Genomic DNA, 26,830 nt, shown 5'->3' with positions numbered 1-26,830 from the left:
AATAGGATAGGTCACATCACTGTTTACAGCTTTTAGTGTCACAACAGAATCAGAAGGTGTGAATGAGGTTCAGTCCCAAGATAAGAAAGACAAAAATAAACCTCAGTGACACAGAAAAGAGTGAGTTCATTGTGGAGGTTTCTAAGACAGGAGGGATTTAATTAATAACACAGCTATGTGCTTAAAAAGAACAGAATCTTAATACTATGTGGAGAGTTTTTTTAAAAATTCATTAAAAACACCAGTATTAATGGAGAAGAAACACGCATAAAATTCGAGAAAAAAAAAGGAACAACTCATTCTGTTTGCTGTCAGAAACTATTCATTCACAATTACTGTCCTTTGGAAAAGGAAGCATGCACCAAATGATCTGGAAAGACGAGGTGGGATTGCCATGTAGGGGTAGAGGCAGTGAAGAGATGGGATGGGAAACAGGTCTCAAAAATGGGTGGCGTAAGGATGTGTCACTCTTGGATGCTCACATTGGTTCCCTGATGAGGACAGTTACCCAAATTGTGCTGCCACTTTCCACATGCAGTGCTTTGTCCTTCCTCTCAAGTCAGAGACTCATGTCCTACTCAGCCTGCTCTGTCCCTTGCTGGCTGGCAGACACCCCTGGCTTCCTCCTTCCCTCTCAATGCTAAGGCTGGGGCTAGTACCCAAGCTGACATTACAATCAAATACAGGGTCTGGAGATTCCAAAGAAAGAAATACTAGTGGTTACTTCCCCAAACCACATCAACTATGTATTTATAATTGTGATGAATAAAGATGGGAAACCAGATGTATTATAAACATGAATCATGGTTTACCTCGAGAGACCACAGCTCTTTTGTGAAATCCAGGATTCCTGTTGATAGAAACTTGCGCCCAGAGTCCTCAAACATTTTTCAAATAACACATCACATTTTCCCTTTTTTTTTTTTTTTTTTTTTTTTCTGTACGCGGGCCTCTCACTGCTGTGGCCTCTCCCGTTGCGGAGCACAGGCTCCGGACACACAGGCTCCGCGGCCATGGCTCGCGGGCCCAGCCGCTCCGCGGCATGTGGGATCTTCCGGGATCGGGGCACGAACCCGTGTCCCCTGCATCGGCAGGCGGACTTTCAACCACTGCGCCACCAGGGAAGCCCACATTTTCCCTTTTATATAGGTTACTCTCAGACTTTTCAGTTTGAATTGTGATGCCTAGGTCACTAAGCTCTGGTGAAGTAACATAAAGATACCAGAGGCCCTGTATCAAGGGGACTTGACATTCCCATTGCTCATGATGAGTTTGTGCAGATGCAGCAGATTCTTCTCACCTGGTCCTCCCTAAGCAGTAAGATAAATGCACATGAAAGGCGGGACTGAGGTCCAGTCCAGTGCACTCAGGATAGATGACTCGTTCAGGCCCTGAACTTCCCCCTTGTTAGCACCATGAATAGATAACTCCGGAAATAATATTCCAGAGACCTGAAAGCTTTAACAAAATTTCCAAGTTAATCTTACAACCCCAGAGTGCTACATGATGAACCACACTAAAATGACATGGCTCAATACTAGTAATCTAATAGTTTCCAAGGAAGTAGTCATTTTTGCAGCAAAGCCAGTGATCTTGACTATTGATATAATGACTTTTTCTGATGTGAGTCAACCCAGCAAAAATTTATAGGGCTCCTGCTTCTCCCTGGTGGTCCAATCTTTAGTATGGCTTTCTTAGAAACACTCACTCTCTAATAGGTCTTTGAGTAAAACCACACTTCAGAAGAAAGGCACCTGATCATTTCCCTCATATGATCTGAAAAGAGCCAGAAAGAGAGGATGGGGGTTGGCGGGGGGGTCCTACCTTAATAGCCAAGTCACAGTGCTCGCTGGCAGTGGTGAGCTGCTCGATGTGCCTGTCCACCTCTGCCACCGAGAGGCTGCAGTTACTCTTCTTCCTGCAGCAGACCACATTCTCCAGCCCCGTCAGCACCCTCTGCAGCTCCGAGTTCAGGTCGCTGCAGTTATCTGCAAGTGGATGCGGATACGACGAGTTAAGCAGGCAGGTGGGCAATGAGCGCTCTCTGTTTCGCTTATGGAGAGGAACCCATTCAGGTGAAATGGATGGCAGTGGAGCTGGACATGTCCAAGTTTAACACCGGTAGCCTGATCTCCCAGCCTGCAGGCCTTCTGAGGCCTGGGGCCAATGCAAAGGCTTTATTAAGGAGTTTCAGACCATGGCCATTTTCTAGACAGCCATGCCATGCTGCATTCTCTCGTCTTTCACTCAAAGGCAGACACATCTCAAGTTTCTCTAGTAAGAACAAAGAAGTGTCCCCAGAAGGGGCTGTTAGGACATCTGGTCAACCTTCCTGCTCAGCCATTCAGATAAGGACTGATTTCAGGAAAAGTTTCAGCTAAAAAGATCTCATAACTTTATTAAACAAAACAAAAAACAAACAAACAAAAAAACCCAGAGTGAGCAGAGACACTAGGTGTTTAAAAAAAATAGCAACTGTATAAGGGACAGTCCTTGCCCTCAGCGAGCTTATAATCAGGACTTTTTCCCCTGATATAACCAATCAACAGGCTCTACCACTGCAATTTATACCACTTCTTCCATCAGGGGGAAAACAAACTATTCTAACAAATTCCATATTGTTCTCCATGTAAATGTCTTGTAAGCAATTCTAATAATTTGATTCTGACTTAAAAGTCTGGGTTACTTTTAATTGCTGGACACCCAGGGCTTAGTCCAGGGAGGAGAATTAATTATAATCTTAATGTGAACTAGACATATCTTTTTTTTGCGGGGGTCGGGTATTTACTTTATTCTAGACACAACACCAAGCTCCAAGGATGCAATTTCTTGGAGATTTTTTTTTTTACATCTTTATTGGAGTATAATTGCTTTACAATGGTGTGTTAGTTTCTGCTTTATAACAAAGTGAATCAGTTATACATATACATATGTTCCCATATCCCCTCCCTCTTGCATCTCCCTCCCACCCTCCCTATCCCACCCCTCTAGGTGGTCACAAAGCACCGAGCTGATCTCCCTGTGCTATGCGGCTGCTTCCCACCAGCTATCTATTTTACGTTTGCTAGTGTATATATGTCCATGACACTCTCTCGCTTTGTCACATCTTACCCTTCCCCCTCTGAACTAGACATATCTTAAAAGATAATTTTGGGGGGGCAAAAATTCCCTTAAGTCAAATATAAATATGTCAACCTATTTTGGATTCTATGTATCACTATGCCATTCAACTCTTATAGCAAGACAGGTGTTAACTACAGCGATTTATCAAAGTACACCTTTCCCTTACACTCGGCCTGACTCCTGTATGAAAGAAGCTTAATGTCTTCACACTTCCCTCCTCTGCCCTTCTCATCGCAGGTTCCATGCCCTAAAATAGTCAATTGCCTTTGGCGCTCACTTGCAGAAGACTTCAAGAAAACTCCCAGCATTACACTAAGAGGATTTCTCAGAATATTCTGGGCAACTTTATTTGACTGCCTATATCTACAAGTTACCTAAATCTAGACAGAAGAGAAGTGTGACGCTTTCACTGCAACCAATGAACACAATGATTCCCCCTCCTCTCCAACCTGTTTTCCCCATCTCTCCCAGCTCTGTGAACAGCACTACCATCCTCCCAGTTACTCTGGCAACCTTGATTTCCTTTTGCTTCACACCCTAAATCCAATCCATTGTTTGACTGCAACCTCCAAAACATATCCCCAAACTGACCTCTTCTTACCACCTCCACTGACACCAGCCTTGGTCCCAGCCACCATCATTTCTTAACTGAACCACCTGAACAACCTCCCACCTCCAGTCCCCAGCACTATAGCCAAAGTGAGTCTCTTAAGGACATAAGCTGGATCATGTTACTCCCCTGGCCCAAACCGTTATATGGCTTCCCACTGTCATTCAACTAAAGTCTAAACTCCTTACCAGAGTCTCTAAGGCTCTGCACGATCAGCCCTGTTGATGTTTCAACCCAGGCTGTACTGTGGAACTTCCTGGGGAGCTTTTACAAAACACCAATGTCCAGGCCCCACCCAGGCCAATTAAATCACAATCTCTACGGGTGGAGCTTTGGCACTGGAAAAATTTTTTAGGCTCCTCAGATAACCCTAATGTGTAGTCGGGGTGGGAACCACTGGCTTCTCTGGTCCTTGCCTCATCTGTCCACCTTCCCCCACATCACTATGCTGTGTTCACGCTCCTGCCTTCTCTCCATCCTTGGAAGATGCCAACCTCTCATCTGCCCCAGGGCTTCCTTTTCCTTTGTTGTTCCTTCTGCTGAGACTGAACTCTACCCAAATCTCCTCCTACATTCAGCTCTCAGCTCAAATGCCACCTCCTCACCAAGCTCTTCTCTGTCTAAAGCATGGGGTTCCATCTCTTCCCCCTTAGTCCCTGTCCTATTATCCTATCTTCTCCATGGCAATTATCACTATCTGCTCTGACCTATGTGTCTGTCATCTCTCCTCTACTGAAGTGTAAGCTTCAAGAAAGAAGGGACTTTGACCTTCCTCCTCATTTCATCTCCAACACAGGATAGGCAATCAAGAGTTATTTTTAAATGACCAAATATAAATACCACATCATTATATATTTAAGAGTCAGCAAGACTAGAAATAGACTGTCAAAAGCAGCATGTTTTACATCTACCTTATGCTTTTCGTCCTCAGTATGGACCATGCCCTGAACTGCTGACAACAGGAGGACAATCCCCACTGCCGAAGCCCTCTGGAGATGGACGGCAGGTACCCATCACCAACTCAAGACAAGGACGTCCGGAGCCAGGCGCAGCACTCCTTAGTTCCCACACACGCTGATGAAACTATCTCCGGAGCACACTTAATTCCAGGGTAACAAATGGAGAAGTTTCTCCAAAGAATCATTTACCTTGAGGTGCAGGGTTTCCTGGTACCCTGAGCTGAAGTTAACACACACCCCTGAATTATTTGCATTATTCCTGAGTGGGATGAGGAAGGAAGATGTCTCTATTCAGCCATTCATAAGGATTTCCCTAGCACGGCCCCACCTGATGCAATGATCACCCTGGACGTGTCTGCTGAGGGGTCTTCACAGCAGGACTGGAGAGGTGCCACCAGATTGTGTCCTGAGGCTGTTGGGCTACAGGCAACGAGAGGCAAGTGTAGGGACCTGATCAGTCTTTCTTTCTCATTCTTTAATCAGTTGCTGAGCCCTGGCCTCAGGCTAGAAGCAAGGTACAGAGATGAGCATGAGACTTTCAACTCTGAGAGGCTCACAGATGTACATGGCAAAAGCCACAGTCCTCTCTCCCACTATCCTGGGGAAAGTAACCACAGAGAGCATGATGCAAGTATAGGACGGAGCATCAGGAAGACGGAGGACTTCCCTGGTGGCGCAGTGCATAAGACTCCGCACTCCCAATGCAGGGGGCCCGGGTTTGATCCCTGGTCAGGGAACTAGATCCCACATGCGTGCCGCAACTAAGAGTTCGCATGACACAACTAAGGAGCCCACGTGCTGTGACTAAGGAACCCATGAGCTGCAAATAAGACCTGGTGCAACCAAATAAATAAATAAATAAAAAGGAAGATGGAAGAAGGCATTTAAATTAACATGCAGACTGCAAACAGCTCAGGAGCATATTCTATTCATACCTAGGAGGGCTATAAATGCTTTTCTTGGTCTCAGGAAGCCCAATGTGTATCACACAGGCTGGATGATGAACCCCACACACTCTTGCCTATTACCCACTGGTTTTACATAAGCCCCACCAGTAATCAGGTGACCCTTGGCTGTCTTTTGTCAGTGTTCCCAGTTTGGGGCCTCACAGTAGGACAGGGTGGCCAGGCTGGCAGAAGCAGATATTCTGGGTCCCCTGTTGGTGCTGTCGCATAGCACCAATCACTCACCACCACTCACCCCACCATCAACGCTACTCGATACAGGGTGGCCTTATCTTTCAGTTGGTGGCATATTCTTCTAAATATAGACTTTGAATAAATCCTCAGTTCCTTTCCTTGGCCTCCAATGCCCTGCACGGTATGGGCCCTGCCAGGCACTGGAGCTTCAACACTGAAGGCCAAGGTAGTTGGAGTCTTTATAAAAGACCCGAAGTTTAAGTTACGGGACCAGAGGAACAAGATAAGCTCAGACCAGGGACCAAGAGCTCCAGAACAAACAGAAAGTGCCTCATTTATAAACCACAATGAAATATCATCTCAGGCCCATTAGGATGGCTACTATATCAACAACAACAGAAAATAACAGGCATTGGTGAGGAAGTGGAGAAATTGGGGTCCTTGTGCACTGTTGGTGGGAACAGTAAAATGGTGCAACTGCTTTGGAAAACAGTATGGCAGTTCCTCAAAAATTAAAAATAGAACTACCATGTGATCCAACAATTCCACTGCTGGGTACATACCCAAAAGAATGGAAAGTAGGCCCTGAGACAGATCCTTGTATATCATGTCCATAATAGCCAAAAGATGGAAATAACCCAAGTGTCCCTCGGCGAATGAATGGATAAACCAAGTGTGGTATATACATACATCAGAATATTATTCAGCCTTAAAAAGGGAGGAAATTCTGACACATGCTACAACATGGATGAACCTTAAGGCTATTAAGAGCTAGGTGAAATAAGGCAGTTACTAAAAGACAAATACTGTATGATTCCACTTATATGAGCTATCTAAAGTAGTCAAATGCATAGGGGACAGAAAGTAGGATGGTGGTTACCAGGGGCTGGAAAGAGGAGGATGGGGCAGGTATTGTTTGATGGGTACAATTTCAGTTTTGCAAGATAAAAAAAGTTCTGGAGATCTGTTGCACAACAATGTGAATATAACTAACAGTACGGACCGGTACACTTAAAAATGGTTAAGATGGTAAATTTTATGTAATGTGTCTTTTACTACAATGAAAAAAAAAAAGGCTCCTCATTTAGGTGATGATCACAGTGACTTTGGTTTGATAAGCACTCCTGACACTTCAGAAAGGGCTTTCACATACATCATCAAGTTCCACCCCAGCAGGAAGGTGGTAAGCCTCGCTCCACAGAGGAGGAATCTGAGACTCGAAGACACCCAGTTACTCACCCACGGCTGCACAATGGGGGGGGGGGGTGGGCAGGGCTCGAACTACAGTGTTGGCCTTCTGTGTCCAGGGCTATCTTCACCACACTGCTCCAACCCAAAACAAGTACTGCTGTGTGGACAAGAACAGGCCAGCTCAGCCAAGCCTGTGAGGGTACCTACTCATAGCCGTTGTTTCCCAGGAGAGGCAACAGAGGACATATATCAGAATTAAAAGAGGAATATTAACTGTGAGTGGACTCGGAAAAATTAATGATGTATGATGTAAGTCTTAGAACAATCACTAGAAAATAACGATGAAGAGGCATAGCCAGAAGCCAATAAATAAAATAAAATTCTAAGAACTATGTGGTTAACCCAAAAGAAGGAAGACAGGATGGACAGAAGAACAAAAATTCAGAAGGGGCAAACAGAAAACAAATAGGAAACTGAAAGACCCACAATCAATCGACCATTAACTACATTAAATGTTCACAGACTCCCCAAAAGGAAGATACTGTCAGCATGGATTAAAGGCAAGACTGACACTACGGAGAGGATGGTAGTTATCAAAAACAACAACAACAACAACAAGAGAAAAGAACAAGTGATGACAAGAATATGGAGAAACTGTAACCCTTTCACATTGTTGGTGGGAATGTAAAGTGGTGCAGCCACTGTAGAAAACAGTTTGGTGGTTCCTGAAAAAGTTAAACATAGAATTACCATATGACCCAGCGGTTCCACTCCTAGGTACATACTCCAAGAAACTGAAAGCATAGACTCAAACAGATGCTTGTATGCCAATGTTCACAGCAGCATTATTCACAATAGTCAAAAGATGGAAATAATCCAAGTATCTGTTGACAGATGAATGGATAAGCAAAATGTGGTATAAACGCATGACAGAATATTATTCCGCCTTAAAAAGGGACAGAATTCTGATACTGCTACAACATGGATGACCCTTGAAAACATTAGGCTAAGTGAAATAAGTCAGTTACAAAAGGACAAATATTATATGATTCCATTTATGTTAAGTACCTGGAATAGGCAAATTCATAGAAAGTAGAAGAGGGACTTCCCTGGTGGCACAGTGGTTAAGAATCCACCTGCCAATGCAGGGGACATGGGTTCGATCCCTGGTCCAGGAAGATCCCACATGCCGCAGAGCAGCTAAACCCACGTCACCACAACTACTAAGCCTGCGCTCCAGAGCTTGCGAACCACTACTGAGTCCACGTGCCACAACTACTGAAGCCCACATGCCTAGAGCCCGTGCTCCACAACAAGAGAAGCCACCGCAATGAGACGCCTGCGCACCGCAACAAAGAGTAGCCCTTGCTCACCGCAACTAGAGGAAGCCTGCATACAGCAACAAAGACCCAACACAGCCAAAAATAAATAAATAAATAAATAAAATTTTTTAAAAATACAAAAAAAGAGAGAAGAGAGGTTACAGTAGTTGGGCAAATGGGGCAACATTGTTTAATGAATACAGAATTCCTGTTTGGGAGGATAAGAAAATTCTGAAAATGGATATTGGTGATGGTTGCACAGCTCTGTGAATGTATGTAGTGCCACTGCACTGCACACTTGACATGGAACTCCGGTGTGAAGGGTCACACGAGGCAGACCTGCTGTGGCACCTCAGGCTATGCTGTGCTTTGTAAAGTAAAGCTAATGGCTCGGTTCCGTGTCCATGGGACAAACAGGATGTCCCAGTCCTTTGCAGCAACTACTCAGTCCTCTACCAGAGGTTGTATCTTTATAAAAATGGATTTGAGGTAGCACATAGCAAGCAACCACGAATAAGGGAAAAACACAATGACTGGGACCAGGGAAAGGCTGAGGAAGCAAATGGAGGTGAACACAGCTGCTAGGGCTGACTCTTCTACTTAGTGCCGTGCTCCCTGGCAGCCAGGGCAGAAATGAATGCTCTCCTGTCAGAAAGGAGGAAGCATTCCAGTTGCACAAGGGACGCAATGTGTTTTTAACAATTCGATGCTAAAAAGAGTTTAGGTACCTGGGACTTCATATGTGGTGTGAAGCAATGTGATTGCGAGTCTTTTCAGCCACCATTTCCCACATATGCAGATTTCACATGGTTTCTTCTGATACTAACTTTCAATTAAATTTAAGCTGTAGACCATTCAAGTACAACGTAAAGGGAATTCTGGGCAAGGCTAAGCTCACACAATCTTGGCACTGTGCCTTCTAGCTGTCTAATTTGCTGTAGAGATGAAACAGAGGATAAAAAAGAATAAATGGAAGGGACATCTCCCTTCAACCAGAGGATGCAAACTAGCCCCCTGCAGCCAAAGATGTGTTTTGTTTGGATGGCAGGGTTTCATAACTGGTGCAGCCTTTTTTAAAAAACATTTTTGAATTAATTGCCAGCCATTTAAAAATTATTAGAATTTACAGCTATTCCTGTAAAATTAGAAGGTCAGGAAATACCGGGCCCAGCTCTTCCCATGACACCAATGGGCAGAGTAGCCAGCAGCTGCCCCTTTGGACTCCTCTGGCCATGGTGCTCCACTGTTCTGCCTGCTTTCCTCACCCCATCTGCTGCCCACCGCTGTCAGAGTCTGCAGCACCTGCCTGGGTGGGCCATCTTTTCCAAACGCAATTTGCCCCAGTTAAACTTCTGATAGCAGCTGGAGAAAAGACAGCTCAGGTTCTATTTTTCTAAGGAGAACCCAGAGCCTTAGGTTTTTATGTTGCTGTCTGAGGGAAGACCCAAGCACCTGGGAAATCTGGAAAGGAAGCCAGAGGACATTCATGGCTATGGAAATGACGCCTCACCAGCATGCTTTCTTGGTTAAACACATACTAGTGGGCAAAGCTGGTTTTCCTCTTTCCTCTCAGGATCAATTAGACCTATCCCCGGTGCTGTACACAATAAACCATACCAGAGTCGGTTCATTTTGAATACGGTGTTAAAGGCTGACTCTACTTTTGTTGAACCCCCTGTAAGAACTCTAACCCAAATAAAAATATACCTAAATAGGCTAGATGTTAGAAATATTCCCCTGGTCCTTTGATTCCAAGCAACGTGCATTTACCAGAATGAATCTGCTCCAAAATATGGTCCCAACTTCAAACGTACTTACTCCTGGGGCTCAGCATTCACTTCACAGTTAATGGTTATGTGTCTGCCTAGTTTGGAAGCCCCTCATTCTCTTTTCATAATGGTTCTTTTTAAAGCTTTGCCTTAAAATCTGCTCTTCCAGTAAGCCTTCCCCGATGACCTATAGTCTCGTATTTACTTCTTTCTTTGAGGCATCGCATTCCCCATAATTACTTATTACCTGACACATGGACCCTACGAAGTCTGGCTCTGGGGAGCAGGGACTCTGTTCATCCATCCTTGTGTTCCTAGACACTCACAACACTGGGCACGGAGTAGTACTCGATAAAGACCGCATGAGTTAAACGTGTAAAGGTAATGAAAGACTTTTTCTACGCTAATTTTTAAAAGTATCAAGTTTTGTTTGTTTTTTTTTTTTTTTGCGGTACGCGGGCCTCTCACTGCTGTGGCCTCTCCCGTAGCGGAGCACAGGCTCCAGACGCACAGGCTCAGCAGCCATGGCTCACGGGCCCAGCCGCTCCGCGGCATGTGGGATCTTCCCGGACCGGGGCACGAACCCGTGTCCCCTGCATCGGCAGGCAGACTCTCAACCACTGCGCCACAAGGGAAGCCCAAAAGTATCAAGTTTTATTAGACTGCTCACTGACCAAGTATCATCAACTTGGAAAATGTGCTTGTGGCATGCCAATGTGGTCTGCAGAACCTCTTCTCACAAAAACAATGTCCACAGCGATGGGTGGGGCTGCAGTAACACTCGTGAGGTCCGTACTTTATTACCTTTATAGACGAAATAGGCTTCCAGGGCTGGTCTGGGCAGCCAACACTCCTCTAGGACACTGGTCTTAAGGAAAAAGATGTCATGAGTTCCAAACAATCCAAAAAACAATCCAACCTGAGAAGACATGGTCTGCTTAGAAAATAAAGGCTGCTTATCTTAGGAAAGGAGTTCATGAACCTAACAATCATGGGAGCTCATTCTGAGCAAACGTGGTGGATCGATGCCTTTCCATATCTAAAACTCTAAGTCTCTTTTGGGCACTGAAAAATTACTGAATAGTAGAGTTTGAGGGAAATATTTCAAAGTACCACAAAGTGAAGTGGAGCCATAATCTTTCCCGCTCTCAAGCTTGGTTACTCTGTAAGGAAAGTTCTGGAATGATATTAGGTGGCCTCCTTGGCCACTCGGCCCTGCTAACATTCACAGACAGGCCTCGTTTGACCAGGCTCAGATCCCCGGGAGGAAGCACACAGTCTCCTTAGACAGCCCCCCGTGAGTCAATGTTCGAAACTTCTAAGCCTTCCCTGGGCTTGGTTCTCAGGGATGACCAACATCATGAACCTCTTGGGATAAATTAAGCTGCCCAGTTAAAGTAAGGAGAAGAAAAACAAAAGCAACACAGGGCTTGGGCTGTTCCATCGTCATGTCACGGTACTAGTTTCAGTCCTGTCTAACTTTTCCAACCTGGGGACTGGTTTCTCAAAGTTTCAGAATCAGGTTACCAATGATCTGATTCTCCTCTAAAAATTCTCTGCTGGAATATAACTGCCTACTTAGTGCCTCATTCCTAACAAAAATCCAGTTTCCTCTGGACAGGCTGCCTTGCCTTTGTAAACACTTCTCTCCCACTCTGCAGAAATCATTTTTAGAGAAGGTGGGACTGCTTTCCCTGCCCCGACCCCGCTTTGTCCCCACTGCGAGGGGCTGCTCGACACTTTGGAAGATTTCTCCTGAAGCCTTTAAGCCTCATGGACCATTAAGCCAGGAAAATCTGGCTTCAACATTAAACATATTTCATAGTCACAGTCATGCCAAATAGCCAGGTTTCATGTGTAAATTCTTCCTTGGTTGTCCTCCAAGAACTACGCACAAGGAGGAAATCTCTATCTAAATGATCACACCAGCAAACATGGTATCATATGCTTCCTGTCCTCGCTAAGGGTTTAATAGTTCAGCATTGTTAAATTCCACAAAAATAAGAATTTCTCACCTAAAACCAGAAAATACCTCAAAACACAGAAGCAGAACCCATCACAGCCTGTGCAAAGGTCCATCAGATCAGGGATTTTGTTTGGTTTACAGCCAATTGCTCCAGACAAGCTTTGCTGTTCCATGAACCGAGTTGGGAAGACAGCCTGCTAGAGGGAGTGCGCCCCACAAACGCTCACACGCATGACGCAACGCTGAGCCCATCTCACACATCTGTGCTGGGCTCCACTGCAACTCCCAGAATGGTTTGGTCTAAGGGTGTTGTTTCTAAGATGGAGATCTGCAAGATCTCAGTGAACACCAAATACTCTGCTAGTAAAGCCAGGTGCTGTAATCAGACAGCTGCTCCCTAAATTCTGCCACCAGTACTAGAGACCGCAAAGGAGGGCAGTAAGCGGAGCACACCATCCATAAGCATGCTTCACCGTTTAAGCAAGGGTGTGTAAAAGCAAAGCCATCTATAGAAACACGGGCGACAACAACAAAGACAGCTGCTTAGCTGTGTGGTCTTGGACAAATGACTTGCCCTCTCTGAACTCTGTCATCCCAGTTTTACAGATGAGGAGATTTACAAGGCCTCCTTCAAGGCTGAGGATTGAACATGAGGATGCATGTAAATGCTCAACACAAAGTAAGGGAACAAAGCATGTTAGTTATGATATGCAGCCTCCCTCTGAACTAGAACTCTCGGCCAAATTACGCAATAGAAACCCCAACTCATAATTCCTACCTTATCTTTGTCTACTTAATTAACTTTACGTTACAAATGATTATGTGACCAGGTTTGAACAGAGGTAATGCAATTTATTTTAAGATGCAGTGTGACACCACCGGGACCTTTCTGCTGTATATGACTGCTTAGGTAAGTCAAAACACTTTCTAAATTGCTGGTTTACTCCTCCAGGCTCTGAGGACCGTGCCCTGGAGCCAGCTTATCGAGGGGGCAGCCAGGCTGTGATGAGTGGGGTTTGAAAACAAAAGAAAAGTGCATTCTGATGAAGGGAATACTCCTGTTTTCTTAAGTGAAGATCGGCAAATATACTGCAGCAAACTCTGTATATAAAACCCAGCTCAAGAAAACCTCTGGGTTGCTAATGCAAGTTTGCAAATATAGCAGGCATAATGAAATGGCTGCTTTTTAATGATTTCCTATGATGGTGTTTATAAATGGTAGCCTTTTTCCCTACTGAAGCAATTTAATTGGAAAATGGCACAGGAGTAGGAAGACGCAGCCAACCAGTTCCAATGAACACGCAAGGGCGGGGCTCAGCTGGGGCCTTAAACAGGTCCTCCTCCTTGCCGTCCCGGTGCCTGCCCTCCACGGGGACCTGGCAGGTACCGGCCGTGCCCACAGCACTCTCCTCCTGCCCCCTGCTCTTTGCTTGCATCGTTCCCACTTATCCCACAGCTTTCTGCTTAGATGTGACTTCTGGCCACGTCTTCTGATGCTCCCACTTGAGGGTGTCGCTAGGGGCCCCTGTCCACCTCCTTTTGTGGTCCCACTGCCAGTCATTCCGTTTCCTTTGCATCCTCCAAAGAACCGTGAGCTCCAAGATGGTGTTCATTGTTACTCACATATCTGGGAGCCTCCGAAGAGCGGGCACTGTTACTTCGGTAAACAGGAGAGCCGAAGTCCCTGCCTGCATGGAACCTGCATTCTAGTGCAAGAGACTAATAAAGACTGGTGATACATATATAAGGAAATAAATGCAAACACGAGGTATCATCGGGTAGTGCTAAGTGCTGTGAAGAAAAATGAAGCAGGGACGGGAAGGGAGTGCCTGCAGTGTGAGAGTGAGTGACAGCGCCAGGACTCTACCAGGGGGCTGGGGAAGGCCTGTGATGAGAGGACAGCTGACTGACATGCATCAGAGAGGCATGTGTGGATGCAGAAACCCTGAGGCCAGAGATGCTGGTCAGGTCTGAGGGACAGCAAGGAAGCCGATGTGGCCAGAGCTGGGAAGAAAACAAGGAGAGTTGGGGAGGGACTTCCCTGGTGGCGCAGTGGTTAAGAATCCGCCTGTCAATGTAGGGGATGCAGGTTCGAGCCCTGGTCCGGGAAGATCCCACATGCCACGGAGCAACTAAGCCCGTGCGCCACAGCTACTGAGCCTGCGCTCTAGTACCCACGAGCCACAACTACTAAGCCCATGCGCCTAGAGCCTGTGCTCCACAACAAGAGAAACCACTGCAATGAGAAGCCCACGCACTGCAACGAGAAAGCCACGCGTGGCAACCCAAAGCAGCCAAAAATAATTAATTAATTTAACAAAAAAAAAAAAAAAGAAAGGGAGAATTGGGGAGGATGAGGCCTGAGGTGGGGATGCCCAGGTTCTGGGGGCCCTACAGGCCAGGGTAAGGAGTGGGGATGTCACTCTGGAAGTGAGGGATTTGAGCGTGGGAGCAGAGTGATCTGATGGCAGGTTCTGAGTCTCATGTGCCCAGTCTCCAGCACAGCTCCCAGTGAGCTGCTGCATACATGAATGAAGGCCTCCTACTGTGGACAGAGAACATAGGCATCAGGCAGAGAGGGTCCCTTCCCCCCCAGGAGCCCAGTCTTGTCAGGAATGATACTACCAACAGTTACAATGAACATGTATTTTTACTGAAGGAAAAGATGAAAATAAACAATTTGGGAAAACAAAGCCAGCTCACAGTGCAGACAAGCAGACAATGGCTCCTGTATGGGGTGCCCGGGCTACAGATGGTCCCTCACAGCTGGAACCCTGAGATGCCCCACAGTGAAGACGCCCTGCCCACTAGACTGGGGTTTGCCCTCCATTCCCCCAGCTTATTTGATTAAGAAATTTTGTTGGGGCTTCCCTGGTGGCGCAGTGGTTGAGAGTCCGCCTGCCGATGCAGGGGACACGGGTTCGTGCCCCCGTCCGGGAAGATCCCACATGCTGCGGAGTGGCTAGGCCTGTGAGCCATGGCCACTGAGCCTGCGCGTCCGGAGCCTGTGCTCCGCAACGGGAGAGGCCACAACAGTGAGAGGCCCGCATACAGAAAAAAAGAAAAAAAAATTCAATGTGATGTAAGAAGGAAACCAATGGGGCAGCAAGAGTCAGCACAGGGACTTGCACAAACTGGTGCTCACAAGATGCTTTTGGAGGAGGTGCATTTAAACTGAGACTGAAAAGCTGAGAGGTGCATCCCTGCCGTGAGCTGCTGCTGAGTCTCCTCTTCAGCGGGTGGCCCCCTAGGCTTGGTCTCCAGGTCTCTGCAGTTCTCACTCTTCACATCGAATTCCATTGCTTCAGTAACTATCTGCAAACAGCCTGATGTCTCCCAACTGCTTTCTTCAGCCAGACCTTTATTAGCTTATTTATACCTACTGCCTTCCCAACATCTCCACCCAGACACCTCCAGATGCCTGAAACTTATGCCCAAACAAAACACAAGATCTCTACCCTACTCCACCCTCCCCCAAGCAAAACAAAATACAATTCAGAGCAAAGCCACCTGGTCCTTCTCCCCTGCTTTCATATTGGTGATTGGCCCTACTGTCTATCCACTGTGCAGACGAGACACTTACGGTAGATCCCCACATGCCTACTTCCTCCTTCACCCTGTTACTGATCCTTTAGCAGATCTTGCCGACCTTCTACACTCATCTGCTTTTCCACACCTCAACTGCCACCACCCTAATCCTAGCAACAATTGTGCCCACCTAGACTTTTGCAGTGGTTTCCTAGCTGGCCTCCCCCATTCACTCTTTTTTATTTTTATTTTCTTTTGCGGTACGCGGGCCTCTCACTGTTGTGGCCTCTCCCGTTGTGGAGCACAGGCTCTGGATGCGCAGGATCAGCGGCCATGGCCCACGGGCCTAGCCGCTCCGCGGCATGTGGGATCTTCCCGGACCGGGGCACGAACCCCGGTCCCCTGCATCGGCAAGGTGGACTCTCAACCACTGCACCACCAGGGAAGCCCCCCCGCATTCACTCTTGATCCACTGATTCTTTCTCTTCACCACAGAGTAACTGATTCAAAATGCAAATTTGATCATTTCATTCCCCCGACCCCCAACTATCAAAATCATTCAGTGGTTTCTTGTGGGTCTTTGAATAAAGGTCAGACTCTCCAACATGGTCTATAAGATCTTGCACCATCTGACTCCTGCCTACCGCTCCAAGCCTCCATCTCACATCTCTGTGCCCTCCACACAGGATGATCTTTTCTCACGCCCTTGAATACATCTCTCCCTTCTCCCCTGAATGCCGTTTCCTCTTTTATGTACTCAATTCCTACTTATCCTCCAGATCTCAGCTCAAATGTTACTTCCTAGAGGAAGCTATCCTGGAAATCCTAAACTGAATCCCTTTGACACACTGTCATGGTACTATGTTCTTGGTGTTACAGCACGTATATAGGTTGATAATTAAACATAAGTGTTTAATACTTGATTAAAGTCTCTCTCCCCAACGAAATTTTGAGTTCTATTATAAGTCGTACTATACTTTCTCTTCCTTGTCCTCATTCTTTTCCCATCTCTGCCCTGTGCATGAACATTTCCTAAGATATAGTGCCTCTCCCCATTTTGACTCCACACCCTTTCAACCATAGGGATCTCCTTACCTTATAACTTCAAAGCCTTTATCCTCAACCCCAATCTCTCCAGAGATCTAGTTAAGCATCTCCAAGTAGACCAGAGGTTTTGCAACCTTTCGACTGCAACCCATAGTTGGAACATTTCACTTGGCAACTTACAACATATAAACATCCAACAAGTATGTTTCGTGAAACAATACTGTCATGCTGTTTTTTTCCTATTTGATTTCATTTAAAAAATATTTTATTTTTTCACATAATTTCAAGACCCATTAATGGGCCACAACCTGTAGCTTAAAACACACCATACCAACACACTGTGCCAGGTATTTCCACATGGACATTTCTCTACAACCTCAGACATAATAGATCTGTTTCCCAACTCATTTCTCAACCAAGCTTCCTTACTAAGGAACGTAATCATTCTCTTAGTCATTCAGGATGAACATGTTAGTCATTTTGGATTCCTCCTTACCCCAAAGTTGCTGAAACCTATTGGTTCTTCCACTGTGATATGTCGCTACTTACTCCATCCTTTCCATTCCTGCCATCTCAGCTCAGATTTTACTGTAACTTGGAACACTGCCACAGCCTTTTTAACTGGTTCCCTACTTCCAGAATTTTCAGGCAAAAGGTGACGTATATTTGAATCACAAGGCAGAAAGGGAATTCAGCTCTTTGGTTCCATTTTGACCAACAAAGGAGTATGTAAAGACCTGAAATGGATGTGCCTTCATCTACTCAATAAGCTCCTTGACTAATTAAATTTTAATTCAGGCTGCCTTATGTTTCTAAAGTTCCTATTACAATCCAGAAACCGAACTCCAGCTTTGTGGTAGGCAGGCAGACTCACCCATGTCAGCAGTGACCATGGTGGACTGGTTTTCAGGGATGGAGACAGAGGTCTGGTCTTGGTCCACACTGCGAGAGTCCTCATTGACCTCGTGCTGACTCTGGCTGAGTTCTGATCGCAGTTCTGAGTACTCATCCTCCTCCCTGAGGAAAAAAAAAAGGAAGTCAGCCTCCACTGACAGAGACGTATGACAAATCCCTAGAGAATATATCTTTTAAGGACAAGATAAAGACACTCAGAAAGAAAACAGACAGGTCTCCTCTCTGGGCCACATGGATCAGGATTCCTCTCAGACCAAATAGATGGGCACATCTACAGTCAGCGTTTGAAATTGAAAGTTTGCTTCTGTGTCAACATCCATACCTATACACCAAACAAGATTCATCTATCAGTCTACCAGAAACTTTTCCCTTTCAAAGATTTCCTCAAGAAATTAGATTTCTTCACCCCCTCAAATTCCGAGGCGAAAAAGAACTGAGACTACTAGCACTGAGGCCACGGTGAGCAGAAGCATCAAAAGTCTGGTGATGGTGGCGCAGTGGTTGAGAGTCCGCCTGCCGATGCAGGGGACACGGGTTTGTGCCCCGGTCTGGGAAGATCCCACATGCCGCGGAGCGGCTGGGCCAGTGAGCCATGGCCGCTGAGCCTGCACGTCTGGAGCCTGTGCTCCGCAACGGGAGAGGCCACAACAGTGAGAGGCCCGCATACCGCAAAAAAACCCCAAAAACCCCCACAAAAGTCTGGTGAATAGGAGTGGCTCAGACCATCACCAGCAGGGTCCTACGGGTGGGTTTCTTTCTGGGAAGAGGACATAAGGAGTATTGAGGCTGCAGCGACTAGAAAACCAGCACCTCATCTGTGCAGATCAAAACCAATGCTCCGGGAAGTGTATGGGTCAGCGTGTCTGAGAAATATCACACTTAGTTTCTCTAAAGGAAGTAAATGGAGTTAGGGGATAGGAAAGGAGGATGGGGTGAGGAGAAGAATAGAATCAGTGAGTGAGAGAATACCACACAATGGTCTATTTCCTCCAATTTGCGTTTGCTAGCAGGAAGACAACACTGAAATGCAACCATGTTTCATCTGCACAAGCACACCCCACCACCTTCTCAGCCTCTCATGGAGCCCTCACCACCTCTGGTCTCTGAATTAGCTATGGGCAAGCTAAGAAAACTCAAAATTGGAATATCTATTTCAAAGCACATGCAGACCTTCTCCCCACACCACCACAAACACCACACACACACACTGGATACAGAAATGGAGAGAGGGGCCTCCCTGGTGGCGCAAGTGGTTGAGAGTCCGCCTGCCGATGCAGGGGATACGGGTTCGTGCCCCGGTCTGGGAGGATCCCATATGCCGCGGAGCGGCTGGGCCCGTGAGCCATGGCCGCTGAGCCTGCGCGTCCGGAGCCTGTGCTCCGCAACGGGGGAGGCCACAACAGTGAGAGGCCCGCATACCGCAAAAAAAAAAAAAAAAAAAAAAAAAAAAAGAAATGGAGAGAGCAAAAATTAGCCCTCTTTGAAGCATTTATTTTGCAAGTAATCCAGAAAAGAAAATTGTCAAGGGATTTAACTCTGAGGATGGAAAGTCCACAGGTGTGTCTGCTCAGCCCCAGGGGGAGGGTGTCTGTGAAGAAAGGAAGGAAGAGAAGAAGTTCTCTCAACCTGGCATTCACTTCAAGTTGCTGACGACCAGGGGGCAGAAGGTCCACAGTTTTGGGTGGACCAAGATGGTGAGTGGTGTTCAGTGGAACTTGGGTAAGAGGCAACTGCCATTTGAAGCTGGAGAGACACATCTATATTAGAGAAATGGGAAGAACTCTCCAGAGTTCTTGGTTCTCTCAAGAAATTAACATCCTCTCAGGGAAGGAATTCAGCTGAGCCCCTGCTTTATAAAGTATTTCTAATAAGAGCCACACAGAAATCTGGGAAGACTTTAAACAGATATAAAACCCCCAGACAGTCAAAATATGAATCAGAATGGGAGTGGTGAAGGCAAAAAATATAGGTTAACGTTCTATGAATAAGTTAATTATTAGACATCTGCAAAGTCAACAATAATTAGGTTTAGGAAAGAAAACAATGAAAAAGTACTCTTAAGAGTCACCTGTTTGGTCTAGAGGGTAATTGTGCCCTGATACATCAACTCTCCTTTCAATCAGCAGTTAAAACCCTGATTTTAGTTAAGGGGAGATTTTGTGTATGATGAATAAATTATCTTTGTTGCATGGCCAATGTAATCAGCTTCAGCTTGGCTGAGACTGTTTTCCAGCCAAAAAAGCCAGATAAATGCTGCCGCTGTATCTCTGGTATAAATGGCATTTGAAAAATCTTTCATAGCCACCTTCAACCCTCTTGGCTTGGCAGGTCCCAAAACACATAGTGCCTGCCAAATCTCCTGCTTTGTAAACATTATTTTATTAGGATGGATTTTATAAAGGAGTGAATAGGGAAGGGGTGGGAGAAGGAAGCTGTTGAGGGAAACATTCCTTACTGAGGTCAGAGCACAGACTGAAGAATGATACCACACTAGAAATGTCACCTTAGGCAGAAGGCTTTCAGTGTCATGCAATGCAAACTAAGGGTCCTCATTCAAGGTATTTGATTGAGCACCAAAACAAGGATAGGACCAAAACAAGGATAGGATGGCAAAAACCAAACAGATGCTGTCTTCTGGGAGTCAAATATGTTCACAACAAATTCTAACCTAAGAAGGATGCTCCGGGCAGACACAGGAGGAGCATCTGGGGCTGCAGGTGTGCAGTGACCAGGGAAGACTTCCTGGATGGAGCAGCACTGAAGGTGAGTCTAAAGGCAAGCAGGTTTTAGATAGGTCACGAGGGTGCAAGGGCACACGCAGAGACTCAGAGGGGCCCGTGAATGTGAACATGGACATGTGGAGCTTGGGATAGAGGTTCGGGATAGCTGAAACCAAAATGGGGTGCAGGATGGAACCATGAGGCTGGAGGAGCACTCAGGCCACTTGCTGAGTGGGCAATTTTGATCAGAAGGAGAAATGATTGTATTGAAGGAGGCAAATAATCAGGGTTAGATGGCAGAAATAAAGGAAAACAATGTGTGAAATCGAGGAATTCAGAGGAAGGAGTAAGTACTGCTGAGAACTTTCATGGAGACAGATAAAATAAGCAGCAGGGAAGTGCAGATGGTCTGTGTTTTTGACCTCACAGGGAGAGGCTGAGGTGAGCACATACCATGCATGGTTCAGGTTCCCCTTATGGTCACCATAATGAAGGTTACAGTGCAAAACAACACAAGCAAACGACGTAAACAGTAGTTAGAGGTAGAAAGCAACCTTGTGAGAAGATCGCGTGCATTTCTGTGTCCCAAAAATGAGGCATTAAAAGGTTAAACTGAACCTAACATGAGAAAGTTTGTGCAACCCTGTTTCTCCAGCTGACTTGGTAAAAAAATCTTGGAGTTGCATATCTTTGTCATCTCCTGAACATCCTTATTGGCATCGTTCCTGAAAGGAGATTGGAATCTGCGACTGGAAAGTGACAAAAGCCAATGGTCTCCAGGCCCTCTGTAAGTTGACAGTCAATCTGGGACTGCAGCACTTGCAGAAGACTGATGCTGGGGGTTCTCTCTCTACTGTTTTATTCAGAAGCATTGGTCCATCCAGAGAAATGGAACAAGAAGTCAGAAACACCCTGCTGGTCCATGGCAGTTTTACAAAGGCAAGAATTTGAGGTGTGTTTTTAAGGCTGCTCTGTGCAGCAGGGCATCACCTAGCTGGTCAGGGTGTCTAGCAAATGACACAGCACTGGCATCTCAAAGTGACTTTATTGTTTGCTTCCTTCCATGGTGTATATGGTAACTCTTGGTAAGTGACATCTTAGTTCTTTGGGGAAAAAAATGCCTCCCCCAAGAACACTAACTGCTAATGCTGGTGATGAAAAGGGAGAAAATATGAAAAGGTCCAAGAAGTGATCAATTTAAGTCAAAGAAACAGAAGCTCTGATAAACTGATAAATGTTGTTAATTGTATGCTACTGTGGCAGTTTCCTAATTATGGAATTACAAAGTTCTCAGGTGTTTTTCTTTGGAACATAAGGGATCATCTCACAGGATTCTAAATGCACATTATTTCATTTACTTTGAAGCATCTGTGAAGTGCTTCCACGTTGCTTAGAGCTGCAATGATTAATGCTCGCTACTAGCTTAACAACAACAAAAAACAAAAACGCTCCTAAGGGAGCAGGGATTAGATTGTACACACACCGACGTAACTAGCAGAGGCAGACAAGTCACAGACTGGCAGACTGGAAGGGATCTTGGTGATCACCTAAGACAGGATCAATACCTTTGTTTTACAGATAAGACCACTGAAGCTTCCAGAGCCTAAGCAACTTAGCTAAGACTATACAACCAGTTAGCAGCACAGCCTAATTCCTAAACCTAGTACCAACAAAACAATAATATGATGGCCTAAAGAAAAGATTTCTTTTTTTTTTAAAGATTCTTTCTCATTATTAGCTAGGGGTGAAATGATCTAATTAGAAAAGGAAAAAGTCAATGAAAGTATAATTCTTATCATGCTTTCCAGACCTTGAGCTGAAGTACTATGGAATCAGCAGCAGTTAATAAAAATATTAACTTCAGTAGCAGTCTCTATACCTGTTTTATTTTGGGGTGCACATTCATGCCTTGTCACTGGATTGGAGTGACTGGTGAACGAGACCCAGAAGAACATCTGCCTGCCTTGGTAACTGCCAGTCAACTATGTCCAGCTAGCCCAGTCTACCTGAGTGTGTGGTCTGTCTTCTGAAACACATTCTGTCTCTCTTGCAATTAAAGGCCGACTTGCCCTGAAATGGTCATCATTCTTTTTTTTTTTTTTTTTTTTTTGCAGTACACGGGCCTCTCACTGTCGTGGCCTCTCCCATTGCAGAGCACAAGCTCCGGACGCGCAGGCTCAGCGGCCATGGCTCATGGGTCCAGCCGCTCCGTGGCATGTGGGATCCTCCCGGACCGGGGCACGAACCCGTGTCCCCTGCATCGGCAGGCCGACTCTCAACCACTGCGCCACCAGGGAAGCCCGGTCATCATTCTTTTAAAGAACAAAGATTTTTTTAGATACAAGGAGGAAAAGTATTCCTTTCAGTTCTCTTAGAGGATCTATAGCAGGACATAAGTGATGAGTAAATACCTCTTCTTATTTTTCCATATAGTACAGAGGAAGTTCAGACTCATCTAGGAATCTTATGGTGAATAACTGAACAAATGGGACTCTGAAATGCTCTCCTATGTATATAATAATCCATCCTTGTCATCAATGAAAACCAGTTTTAACAAGGTCTGATATTAAGATTCATATTCAAAAACTTCAAATAGTGAACAAGGTTGGAATATGTACCACATAGGAAGACAGAGAGAGAGAGAAAGCTACCTTATCTTCCTGGGTTTTATTTTTTGTTTCATTATATTCTACTCTTTAGGCCAGAAGTTACATCAGAACGACATGTTTTACTGGGAAAGAAAGAGGTTTTGCTTACACTGTTTGAGATGCAGCAACATGAAGATGGTTAGACAGATGTACCACACAGGCCCAAGTGTGGGCCTGAAGATCAGGAGAAAGGTCGGGTGCATAGCATCGGCATGAGATTTTAGCGAATGGATTATGTTAGAGTACAAGGAGGCTTTGGATACTATCTCAGTCACTAAATGAGGAGCATTTTGCAGACAAAGAAGCAGAAAGGTCAAGTGCCAATGTCCATGTGACACAAATAGGAGAGGTCAGTGCTTTAGGGCTGCAGCCATCCTGGTGAAATGCATGGGGGAGTGCCCAGGGTAAGAGCCAAGGCTGAAGATGGATCTTAGGGACAGAGGAGAAGATCTAGGACATAAAGGGTCATGCAGGTTTGAGAAGAGTACAGCAGTTGGGAAGGAGGATTTAGGGTTAAATGCTGCAAAAAAGGGCCAGAAACAAGAAAAAGGTCACCGGATTTTTCGGTTAAGAAATCATTGGTGGGCTTCCCTGGTGGCGCAGTGGTTGAGAGTCCGCCTGCCGACGCAGGGGACATGGGTTCGTGCCCCGGTCCAGGAGGATCCCACATGCCGCGGAGCGGCTGGGCCCATGAGCCATGGCCACTGAGCCTGCGCGTCCGGAGCCTGTGCTCCGCAGCGGGAGAGGCCACAACAGTGAGAGGTCCGTGTACCACACACACAAAAAATCATTGGTGATTTTCAAAAAAGTGTCTTAGCTTATGCTGCTGTAACAAAGTACCACAGACAAGCATAAACAACAGGAATTTATTTTCTCATAGTTTTAGACTTTGGTCGGCAGTCCAAAATCAAGGTGCCAGCATGGCTGGTTTCTGGTAAGGGCTCTCCTCCTGGCTTACAGATGGTTGCCTTCTCACTGCGTCCTCACATGGCAGGGAGAGAGCTGGAGAGCAAGCGAGCTCTCTGCCGTCTCTTTTTATAAGGACACTCACTAATCCTATCATGTGGTCCCCATCCTCATGACCTCGACTAAACCGAATGACCTCCCAAAGGGCCCCATCTCCAAACACTGTCATATCGAGGGGTTCACCATGTGAACTGGAGGTGGGGGGCACAATTCAGTACATAGCAGAGGGAGCTTTGGCAAACTGTTGGGGTCAGAAGCCAGACAGCTGTGGGCTAACTAGCAAATGGGGAATGAAGTAGAAATCATGAACCACTCATGAGAGTTGGCAGTGAAAGGTTGATGTTATGAGAGCAGCTTTTGGGAAAAGAAAATAATCTCCTTGGGAAACAAAAGATCTCATGTTTAATTTGCTTAGACATCTTTTTTCCTATCCCAGATCCAAAGTGAGCTACTGACGTATTTTTCCGTTTTACCCATCCCATTATATAATCCCCGCAAGTCAGATGAGCGTTAAAGAAAAGCCACAACATACAGTTAAGTGAAAAAGCACATATTGCAAAACAGTGTGCGCTATATGATCCAATTTGTTTAAAATATTCATGAATTAAAATTTTTTTAGAAGGCCATAAATACAAACTGTTCAGTGTTTATTCCAAGCAGATGCGATTTAGGACACATTAGGCAGGGTTCAGTTAGGAAAACAAACTCTTCTGGGTGTTTCAAGTAGGATTTAATTTAGGTAGTTTTGTGCTTACAAAACCATCGGAAGGAAGGACTGGAGAAGAGAAAGGTGGGTGGAGGCCACCCGGGGCTGTGAGATTTGCCATCAGAGCTGTGGTCCCCTCCAGGATGAGGAAATTGCTGCTGCCTTCACACCTGCCCAAGGTCAGGCCAGTCAATGCAGGACCTCATGTTCACCAAAGCCTGTATGTCAGCTGCCACCATTATGGCCTGAGGGACAATGGCTCCCACCTCCTTTCAGCCTTCCAGATCCGGGTGAATGGATCTCACTGGCAGAACCAAAACTGTATCCTAGAGCCCAGCTGTTAAGGGAGTTTGGGAAGTAGTCCCCAGGGTCAATCTTCTTTGATTTGGGAGAGAGTAGAGAGAAGGGGTGGGAATGGTACCAGGTGCCAGACAACATCCTTCATGCTGTCTACAGTACTGTCTACAACATCCATCCATACTACTGTCTTTGGCTACTTGACAACCATACACATCCTCTCACACATACTTAAATTTCCAAATTGCAATAGCAATGACATCAAGCTTCTGTAACTATCCCTCGTTCAAATGTAAATGTACTCACCTTCTCATCAAAATGGGAGACCCAAAGTCCCATCAGTAATTATATCCATTGTTAGGTGAGCCTTCCTCTTCTAGTTTAATGACAAATTCACCCAGGTATCACGTAGCCTAACTATTAAATGCTAAGCTTCACCAATACTAACTCACCTTATATAACAGGAGAAAGTAAGAGAATAAAAAGGAAATGGCATATATACATAAGAAAGCAAGAAATTATATAGTCTAGTCATCCTGGGGACTCCGTGATCAATTAGCCATTATCAAAAATCTCTACGGGTCGAATCGTTTTGATTCCTACTGCAGCCCTGTGGACCAGTACAAGAGCCAAGCCCACACTGACTCCAGTAGTGAAGTGGCATAAAAGACCCCATTTTAATGACGTCAACTCCCACCCAACATTCCCGACTCCCACGGCCTCCGGACTCCTATGTTATACTAGGGAAGTTCTGGCAGTTCAACATTATTTAATGTAATCCTCCAATGACTCTAGTTTTCATTTAATCAAACTGCTGGAGCTAACACACTAAATCCAGAATGTCTGATAGGAACAGTTTTATCAATAAATTCATCATCAATCTAACACTATATTCCTCCCTCCCTGGCCTAGAACACTTAGGCCCTAATCCTATACATATTCTTCTCAAGTTTCTGTGAATATAAATGAATAAAATCTTATAAATCTCTTACATATTTTAACTGTATCTTCTACTTATCCCCCTGGGGCATGATTGAATTTGGCTACTTTTAGGCCTAAAGATAAAGAGGAATGGAGTAACGGTGAGGTATAATGTATCTGGTACCCTCTACCTGGGATCGGATTGCTACAGAGTCTCCAAGCAAGGTAGGACTAACTTTATCAGACTGGGAGTGGGACTGCTTCTGCAGTAGGGGAAATTCAGTGGCGTTTGCAGGCTCTAGGCATTTTAATTCATTTGAATCTACCCAAATGTGTCCATTTAAATTCTCACCATTTCATCTTTTCCTATCAGTGCTTAACCTTTAACCTAAGAGATCTGATGTGGCTTTGAGTTCAACTTATGTTAGAATTCAGCAACCTGCAGTGTCTGATTCTTGACTACAGTAGCCCTGTGGCTATAAAAGATGGGAGAGTCTTCTAGGACAGTCAGAGAAGGTCCCTGGTTCTCTGATTGCGACCTGAGAAAAAAAATTTAAACTATGAGACTGTCATATCTTTTTCTTATGTAATTCAGTATGGCTTAAATGTAGATATATCATAAACCATTCCCTTATTGATGATTTTTCAGCTTTTCCAATAAATTCTTAACTCAGGCCCGGATTGAAGTGACAAGAAAGTCTATAAGGTGCCAGGAATGTACCTGATTAGCATGACAATTCTCTATAGCCTGGATATGCCAGGGCAGTTAGAGTTCGTCCAAGGCATCTGGCTCCTCCTGCACTGGGTCTATTATCGCATCTCAGGACCTGAGAGCAAACCAATTTCCTGGAGTGATGGAGGCTGGGAGGTACCTTGGCTGCTAGAGCTCAGAGGACAAGAAGAGCCTTGCCTTACTGGCCCACATGTCTGCTAGTCTTCCAGCCTTGCAGGGAGTCCCCACCTCGAGGAGGGGCTAGCGCATTTACATGATGAAAACTGGCAG

The 26,830-nt window shown here is 45.5% G+C and overlaps 1 protein-coding gene across 2 annotated transcripts in view; it reads right to left on the bottom strand.

The window, feature by feature from the left end:
• MCC (MCC regulator of WNT signaling pathway) overlaps positions 1-26,830 on the bottom strand; it is a 275,062-nt gene that overhangs the window by 71,732 nt on the left and 176,500 nt on the right. For both annotated transcript variants that reach the window (XM_060093238.1, XM_060093239.1), the window contains 2 exons: positions 17,529-17,671; positions 1,825-1,988 (listed from right to left, as the gene is read on the bottom strand). In XM_060093238.1, the coding sequence (XP_059949221.1) occupies positions 1,825-1,988; positions 17,529-17,671 (307 nt within the window). The remainder of the gene's footprint in view (positions 1-1,824; positions 1,989-17,528; positions 17,672-26,830) is intronic.

This window comes from Mesoplodon densirostris, chromosome 3 (genome assembly GCF_025265405.1).
Source record: "Mesoplodon densirostris isolate mMesDen1 chromosome 3, mMesDen1 primary haplotype, whole genome shotgun sequence".
Lineage (NCBI taxonomy): Eukaryota > Metazoa > Chordata > Mammalia > Artiodactyla > Ziphiidae > Mesoplodon > Mesoplodon densirostris.
This window is presented reverse-complemented; position numbering and strand designations above follow the sequence as displayed.